We start from the raw sequence: 9,220 nt of genomic DNA on the forward strand, positions 1-9,220 counted from the left end.
ATCCCCGCCATATTACCATATATACAATTGCTGAGTATAACGAGAGGAATGCACATTTGCTTCCAGGATGGCCCTAGGGTCTGGCCCCACCCTTGAAGACTTAACCCCTGGGTCATAACTTTGAAACGGTTAAGATCCCCACCCCAAAACTATATATACAATTGTTGGGCATAAAGAGACGAATGCAGTCATGATATTAGAATTGACCCAAGGGTCTGCCCCACCCTTGCAGACATAACCCCTCGGTCATAACTTTGAAACGGTCGAGATCCCCACCCCAAAACTATATAAACAAATGCTGGGCAAAAAGAGACGAATGCAGTCATGATATTAGAATTTATCCTGGGGTCTGGCCACAACCCTAGGGACCTAGTTTCTGAGTCACAGCTTGGAAACAGTTGAGATCCCCACCCCATAACCATACATAAAATTGCTTGGCATAAAAAATCAAATACAGATATGCTACAAGGATTGGCCTTGAGGTCTGGCATATTCCCTTTGATCTCATTTGGAGAATATTTTGCCATGATTGCTTAGATATCCAGGTGAGTGATACAGGCCCTCTGGACCTCTTGTTTAGAATCAAAAAGAAAAATATTTTATTTCAGAGTAATTTTGAAGCTAGAACAATCTCAAGCCACCTTTAATGTTGTAGGAAGGTTGATATAGGATTTAAGTAACAAGTAAAAGGGAATTCTCTCTAGCTCAGTTGGTAGGAAGTGGCTAGTATTTTGTCTGGGTAATATACTCCGAGTCTTTTAAGGAGTAACAGGATTGCATGTGAGAGCAAGGCTCAATAATTTTCCCAGGAGAATCTTTTCTAACATTTTAAAAGACAGGCTTTTTCCTGTGGTTATTGAAGTCTGAAATCCCACCTTCCTGGCTGTGTGTCTATTGTAATCTGGAACTTATATTGCAAAATGTATATTTTTGTGTTCAATGAAAAATATTGTAAGGCTGAAAAAAAAGAAAAAGTTAGTGTCGGGTACCCTGATCTACCCTAGTTTTAACGTCCAACTCTAACAATTTTATCTCACTTTAATACACTTAAACGTCCCATTCGAATGCGCCGAAATTTGTAAACATCTTTCAAACACCTCTTTTTCTTAGGCATGTATCAAAACCAAATTTAAACCCATATTATAGTATTATTTATAAGACCTAAAATGTCATGAAAAATTAACACAATTGGTCTAAATAACTATGGTAGGTAGGGTTGCAACTATATATCATGCAATGATATATTGTGATATTTTGAATATAATACACAATATGTTTTGGGAGGTCTTACACTTACAATATTTTCTGGATTTTGGCATTTCAGAATTTAATCTACTCATATTCGTTCAAATATGGCGAGTGACAGCTTCAGGTCGGCATGTACGTCTAAAGACCCAAATCTATTTCCTGTTGTAATATTGCCATGAAAACTTTGCAACATATCTATTTACTATGTGTATCGTGATACGTATTGTATTGTCATGTTAATGTGTTGTTGCTGCAGCTCTAAGGGTTATAGATTTTTGTAAATTTTTAAATCCCTACAAACTTACCCCAATTTTTTCAGTCGTGTAACCTCAAACATATATTTTTTTTCTTGGCGGAATCATGTGGTAAACAAAAATATTGATAGATATTTATAACACTTTTTTTTTTTTTTTTTTTAAATTAGTTCCAGCAATTTCTGAGGATAACATGTAGGATTGAAATTTAATTTTTGTTTGTTTACAGGCTATAAGGACACCACAGCGTAATGAAGATGGAGTCAATCTCCTGACGGAGTACTTCAATCAGCTGTATTACGTAGAGAGACGATTCTTCCCTCCAGACAGGGTCCTGGGCAGTCATTTCCACTGGTAAAAAAAATCATAAAATTACATTTCTGGGTTGTTTTTATAGCCGGATTAGTTTGATGGTTAGCACAAACTCTTCCTCGATACACCAAACCCTATAACCCTATGTAAACTGTAGTATTCTTGTCCTACAAATTTTCCTCCCCTCTGTTAAATTCTCAAACAGTTGGATTATCTCACGTATGTTTACAAGTAGGTCTGACTCCATTTACAATATGTTTCCCTCATTATCTGTTCAAGAATTTGTTCAAGGGCAAAAAGGTAAAAAATATAAATTGGGCAAGTTTGTTCAAAGGAATGACCTTGACACATTTTGTAAACTCTTAAATATAGTAATACATGTCTGAAGCAAACTATTTTTTATGTCCTTATTGGTTTCTTTGTAATCATCATGATGAACCGTATTGTTTTTGATTTACTAGGTATGACTCATTAACTGGAGTACCAAACACCCAGAAGACCATGGGCTTCGAGAAAGGCAGTGTCTTGTTCAACATAGCGGCCTTACATACTCAGATTGGCTGCAAGGAGGTAAGAATATAGTATCAGTCATAACAAAAATCAGTAGTATAAACGTACGTCTGTCTAAAGCAAGTAACTGTATAGTACATATAACTTCCATATAGGCCTGCCAACCCTTCTACAAACAACTGAATACTCCAAAAATTGTGTCCTTTCTCTCCTGAAATGCTTCTCTCGCCATACGAGGACAATATCTTCCAAAAACCTGTCTCATCTTGTCGACCTGCGAGATGATAATGTGGTCAAAGGGAAATAACTCTTGATTTTTCGCTGATGGATTTTTGCATCTTTGTTTACAGTATGTACCAGATAATAATCGCATGCAATCTCCCACCAAGAAATTTAAGTGTGTGGTGATCTCCCTATTGACCCTTCTAAATATTTGCGGGACTGTATAATAAACATGCATAACTGTACATTAGTATCTTATATATCATATCGTTCAGAATCGACAGTCAGATGTTTTCCGTTACAATTTCTGATCACGTAATATCGGTTGTTGGTGATTAGTTTTATACAGACATTTAAGTGTCGGATGTACAATGTTCTAGTGTAAAGGTATTTTACCTTTTATTACAGGACCGCACTAATCCCACTGGCCTGCAGTATGCCATAAATAGTTTCCAGAAGGCTGCTGGGACATTCCGGTACCTACACAATCATTTCTCGAACGCGCCTAGTATGGACATGCAGCCACAGACTCTCACAATGATGGTCCAGCTCATGATGGTAAGGATTGAAAAATGCACGATACCGTTCTTTCATTTTCCTTTAAAATACTGAAATTTAAGGAAAAGTTCCAAAAATGCAAAACAAAATACCCGTATGAGGTGTAATGAATTATAATGATAACTTTTTGTTTTCAGAGTCAGGCCCAGGAGTGTGTGTTTGAGAGCAAAGTTTTCGGTGGTGTGGAAGGAATTTTAGCCCATGTAAAAGCAGCACAAGAGGCCATTGTGGTAGGTTGTTTAATTCATACTTGTAAGACAAGTCCCCAAGCAACTTTATTTTTTTAGATATGTATATGTTATCAATTTATTAATCAGGACTAGGTCTAGATTATCATTGATTCAGAAAATTCACTAGTTTCTTATATCAATGTTCAATTCTTTCAGAATAAAGATACATTTCACAGAAAAATGACATATAGTCTTAAACAAATCTAATTGTGAGAATTAAGGATTTTTCCTAAAGTAAAGAATTTCTATTAAACATAGAGCATGATGTCGTGTTGTGGGTTGAACCGTTCCTAAAAGCTTTGTTTCATTAACAGGTGTCCCAGATGTATGATGACAATCAGGTTCTGATGTGTCGCGGGTTGAACCATTCCTAAAAGCTTTTTTTCATTAACAGGTGTCACAGATATCTGATGACACTCAGGTTCTGATGTGTCGCGGGTTGAACCATTCCTAAAAGCTTTGTTTCATTAACAGGTGTCACAGATATATGATGACAATCAGGTTCTGATGTGTTGCGGGTTGAACCATTCCTAAAAGCTTTGTTTCCTTAACAGGTATCACAGATGTATGATGACACTCAGGTTCTGATGTGTCGCGGGCTGAACCATTCCTAAAAGCTTTGTTTCATTAACAGGTGTCCCAGATGTATGATGACAATCAGGTTCTGATGTGTCTTGGGTTGAACCGTTCCTAAAAGCTTTGTTTCATTAACAGGTGTCCCAGATGTATGATGACAATCAGGTTCTGATGTGTCTTGGGTTGAACCGTTCCTAAAAGCTTTGTTTCATTAACAGGAATCACAGATGTATGATGACACTCAGGTTCTGATGTGTCGCGGGGTGAACCGTTCCTAAAAGCTTTGTTTCATTAACAGGTGTCCCAGATGTATGATGACAATCAGGTTCTGATGTGTCTTGGGTTGAACCTTTCCTAAAAGCTTTGTTTCATTAACAGGTGTCACAGATGTATGATGACAATCAGGTTCTGATGTGTCGCGGGTTGAACCATTCCTAAAAGCTTTGTTTCATTAACAGGGGTCACAGATATCTGATGACACTCAGGTTCTGATGTGTCGCGGGTTGAACCGTTCCTAAAAGTTTTGTTTCATTAACAGGTATCACAGATGTATGATGACAATCAGGTTCTGATGTGTCTTGGGTTGAACCTTTCCTAAAAGCTTTGTTTCATTAACAGGTGTCACAGATGTATGATGACACTCAGGTTCTGATGTGTCGCGGGTTGAACCATTCCTAAAAGCTCTGTTTCATTAACAGGTGTCACAGATGTATGATGACAATCAGGTTCTGATGTGTCTTGGGTTGAACCTTTCCTAAAAGCTTTGTTTCATTAACAGGTGTCACAGATGTATGATGACAATCAGGTTCTGATGTGTTGCGGGTTGAACCATTCCTAAAAGCTTTGTTTCATTAACAGGTATCACAGATGTATGATGACACTCAGGTTCTGATGTGTCGCGGGTTGAACCATTCCTAAAAGATTTGTTTCATTAACAGGTGTCACAGATGTATGATGACAATCAGGTTCTGATGGGTTGCGGGTTGAACCATTCCTAAAAGCTTTGTTTCATTAACAGGTGTCACAGATGTATGATGACACTCAGGTTCTGATGGCGTCCGAGCCTTTGAAGGATTACATCCCTTATTCCTGGTTGTCGATGACGCAGGTGAAGTCTCAGTACTACATGGCTATCGCCCACGAACACATGGCCAGCGCTATATTGAACCACAAAGGTATGGGAAACAATAGTCTAAGATACAGATGATGTTGAATAGCAAACAAATCTATAATGATGTAATGGAATTTCTTGTAAAATGATCAGATTGCAACAGAACAGCAGTACATGTATTAATACTAGCTTTTTTGGGTTCAAAGTATCATATCTTTCAATTATTCAGTAATGTTTTCTGATCCTTTTGATTTATATAGGGGTAGGGTATAGCATATGCCCCTGAAATGCCCCATGCCCCATGTTTGTCCAATCCTGTCATGTTCTGTTCTGATTCAGTGTCGTCGCTCAAGTAACTTCATTTCTGAACAGATTTTGATTAAACGTTAGTTATAGGTGAAGTATAAGAATACCTTGAAAGAGTTTGTATTTCAGGGTTCCAAGGTCAAGGCCACTATTATTATCTATTGCAATCAGTCCTTCACTCCAGCAACATAATTTCTAAATAGAATACCTTGAGAGAGTTCATATAGCAGGGTTCGATGGTCACCATACTTATCAAAAATTGTGAAACAATGACAAACCATTTGTATTGGAGCAGGGGCATTCATGTCCTATAGACATACTATAGTTCTACTTAATTCATTCACTTCTGAAATTTTATAATGAAATATTCCAACCTTTGAATTTGAAGGGTTCAAATTTGTCTTCAGGGGTGAATGAGTTAAGTTTGATGTTGGCTGGGATCAGTGTGAACACTGAAGGAAAATGGATCCCATTTGGTAAATGGCAATATCTGTAATGATTTATAGCTGTAGCCTACTACAGATTGACAGTTGTGATGGAAGGTAATAACTTGTTCAAGTTGTTCAATTTCCATTGTTCTCTTCGTCTTTAGTGTACAAGGGGTCCACCAAAAAACATTGATGATTATGCCTTTGGTAACCTGTGCACAGAGGCGTGAAAAAAGGGTTATTTACGGTGATTAGATAAGGTTAATTTTTTTTGTGCAGGGTATAAGATAAAAGGTTAAAAACTGGTGTATGTACTAGCGTGTGATGAGGGCTTCAAGGGCTGCATAGGGTATGTGTGACTTGAAGTCCTCAAGTGTTGTGCGTTGTACTGCTGCTATGGGAAGGAGATTCCATTGTGTTATTGTGTGTGGAAAGAATGAATATTTGTAGATGTCCTTTGTAGCAGATATGTGTTTGTATGCGTAAGGGTGTTCATGTCTGGTTCGAGGGTCTACGGGTGTGAGTCTAGATATTCAGTCAGAGATCATGTCTGGTTCGAGGGTGTGAGTATAGATATTCAGTCAGAGATCATGTCTGGTTCGAGGGTCTACGGGTGTGAGTACAGATATTCAGTCAGAGATCATGTCTGGTTCGAGGGTCTACGGGTGTGAGTCTAGATATTCAGTCGTAGATCATGTGTTGGCCCCCTGGGCTTATTTGAGAAGGCAGTAATCTTTAAACCATGGTATTGAATCCTCTTGTAGACAATAATGACCACATCAAGCTGGGCCTGTATATGGCTGCTCACCAGAACTCTGAAGTGGATGATGACAATAACAAAGTAGAAACGCCTCGCACAGACAAGGAGAGACTCCAGCATGGTAAGTGCTGCCATAACCCGGCCTATAAATCATTGAACAATAAAGAGAGTAATGCAGCATGTTTGTTGGACTGAGAACACAGTTATAATTTTACAGTTAAAAGTATATAGTATGGGGACATAGTGGGTTTCTCGTTCCCTGAGTCAAGGTCTATTTCCCTTGGCTTTGCCTTGTGAAAGAGGAACTAAAAACTTGATATGCCTTGGAATTCCATATTTCATCTATTTCATCATAGCGATTCAAAATACACAGACATGTGATATATGCCTACTTGAATTGTGTGTGTCATACTGAAATGGGGCCTCATTCCCTATTATGCAGAGTTATGGCCTTTTATTCGTTTTGGATTCAAAGTTTGTTTTTAGTAGGTGGTTCCTTGAAATACTCAACCTTGCTCAAATAATGTTGTCTAATGTTCTGTTTCAATCTGTCATTATTTTGATAACAGGCAAGGCTCACCTTAAGGAAGCCCTGATGAGTCACGAGGAGGCCTTACGACTGCACGACCTTTGTAAACAGCTCCGCAAGATCGACAGTTTCGTTGGCATTCTCAAGCCTGCCCACGAAAGGCAAGTATATCCTGTATCCCTTGTCAACGTGATTCAATACAATGAAACTCAGTTCTACTGTCACCAGTTATGCAGTATAACTTTGCACTTGTAACAGGGGCTGAACAATATATTGAGAGAGACATAGATGGGAGGTTTTAAACAACTTTTGAAAATCAGAGGTTAGCAAAAGAAACTAGAAGGAATTAGCCCCATGTTTTTATTGTGTCGTCCAACATGACAGACTTGACTTGCGATCACATGTAGCAAAACAACAAAGGTATTATACATATCTGGAGAGCATAGCCTGTTATCATCAGTCACAGGTCTCTGGACTTTTGATTTAATCAGGGTTTAACATCCAGGGTTTAATGTTGTTGTATCCCAATATGCTGACAAACATTTATACATTTAGTTACCTTTCGTACTGTTTTATTTGGTGTTAGTGGTTTACACGCTACCTGTAATAATTCAGGTTGACCTGATGTACTGTGTCGGTGATCGAGTGTCTTATTCTGATGTTTTGTTGTTTACTAGTGTCTCATTCTGATGTTTCGGTGTTTACTAGTGTCATATTATGATGATTCATTGTTTACAAGTGTCTTATTTTGATGTTTCATTGTTAACTTGTGTCTTATTCTGATGTTTCGGTGTTTACCAGTGCCTTATTCTGTTGTTTTTGTGTTTACTAGTGTCATATTATGATGTTTCATTGTTTACTAGTGTCTTATTCTGATGTTTAATTGTTTACCAGTGTTTTATTCTGATGTTTCGGTGTCTACTGGTGTCTCATTCTGATGTTTCATTGTTTACTAGTGTCTTATTATGATGTTTCATTGTTTACTAGTGTCTTATTATGATGTTTCATTGTTTACTAGTGTCTAATTCTGATGATTCATTGTTTACCTGTGTTATTCTGATGTTTCGGTGTTTACTAGTGTCTCATTCTGATGTTTCATTGTTTACCAGTGTCTAATTCTGATGATTCATTGTTTACCAGTGTCTAATTCTGATGTTTCATTGTTAACCAGTGTCTAATTTTGTTGTTTCATTGTTTACCAGTGTCTAATTCTGATTTTTCATTGTTACCAGTGTCTAATTCTGATGTTTCATTGTTTAACAGTGTCTAATTCTGATGATTCATTGTTTACCATTGTCTAATTCTGATGTTTCATTGTTTACCAGTGCCTAATTCTGATGTTTCATTGTTAACCAGTGTCTAATTTTGTTGTTTCATTGTTTACCAGTGTCTAATTCTGATGTTTCATTGTTACCAGTGTCTAATTCTGATGTTTCATTGTTTACCATTGTCTAATTCTGATGTTTCATTGTTTACCAGTGTCTAATTCTGATGTTTCATTGTTAACCAGTGTCTAATTTTGATGTTTCATTGTTTACCAGTGTCTAATTCTGATGTTTCATTGTTTACCAGTGTTATTCTGATGTTTCATTGTTTACCAGTGTGTTATTCTGATGTTTCATTTCCGACAGTTGTCTACAGAGCTATTCTTCATTGGAGGAAGAAGACGATTTTACAGAAATTTACATGTCTCCAAAAGTCGCGCCGAAATCTGAGCGTCCCGTGTCTCCTACTCCACCAGAGTTCACAAAGGTCAAAGTCACGGACATCTTTCAAAAATTGGCAAGTATTTAGAATCATCCTGTGAGACCTTCTTGTAATTAATAGAACCTTTTGGTTATGAGCCATGATAATTTGTGTTGTGTTTTGTTTGACATTGCTTTAACCGTATGTGAAGATGTATATATTTGTGCCGGTAAGTTTGAGATTGAATGCTGACATCACCGGAGTGAACATCTGTCATACATAGAAAAAACCTGTAATCTTTTATGCAAGCAAATTTTACTTACCATATATTCCTGATCAGAATATCAGGCATTTTAACAAATTCAAAGTATATACAAGTATTTATACAGTCTGAAAAATTGTGTATAAGTCACTGAATAAACAGATATAGTTCTATGTCAGCTTTGTTCTCAGAACTGAATGACATCACCATTTGGGGGGGGGGGGGGGG

At 37.4% G+C, this 9,220-nt stretch overlaps 1 protein-coding gene across 1 annotated transcript in view; it reads left to right on the forward strand.

The window, feature by feature from the left end:
- The window catches only part of LOC110462637 (rhophilin-2-B-like), a 27,996-nt gene that overhangs the window by 17,026 nt on the left and 1,750 nt on the right, over nucleotides 1-9,220 (forward strand). Inside the window, exons 6-13 of the mRNA XM_021516695.1 lie at nucleotides 1,732-1,856; nucleotides 2,276-2,384; nucleotides 2,955-3,104; nucleotides 3,242-3,334; nucleotides 4,929-5,085; nucleotides 6,520-6,636; nucleotides 7,085-7,205; nucleotides 8,676-8,826. Coding sequence (XP_021372370.1) covers nucleotides 1,732-1,856; nucleotides 2,276-2,384; nucleotides 2,955-3,104; nucleotides 3,242-3,334; nucleotides 4,929-5,085; nucleotides 6,520-6,636; nucleotides 7,085-7,205; nucleotides 8,676-8,826 — 1,023 coding nt within the window. The remainder of the gene's footprint in view (nucleotides 1-1,731; nucleotides 1,857-2,275; nucleotides 2,385-2,954; nucleotides 3,105-3,241; nucleotides 3,335-4,928; nucleotides 5,086-6,519; nucleotides 6,637-7,084; nucleotides 7,206-8,675; nucleotides 8,827-9,220) is intronic.

Source organism: Mizuhopecten yessoensis, unplaced genomic scaffold, assembly GCF_002113885.1.
Source record: "Mizuhopecten yessoensis strain PY_sf001 unplaced genomic scaffold, ASM211388v2 scaffold10819, whole genome shotgun sequence".
NCBI lineage: Eukaryota > Metazoa > Mollusca > Bivalvia > Pectinida > Pectinidae > Mizuhopecten > Mizuhopecten yessoensis.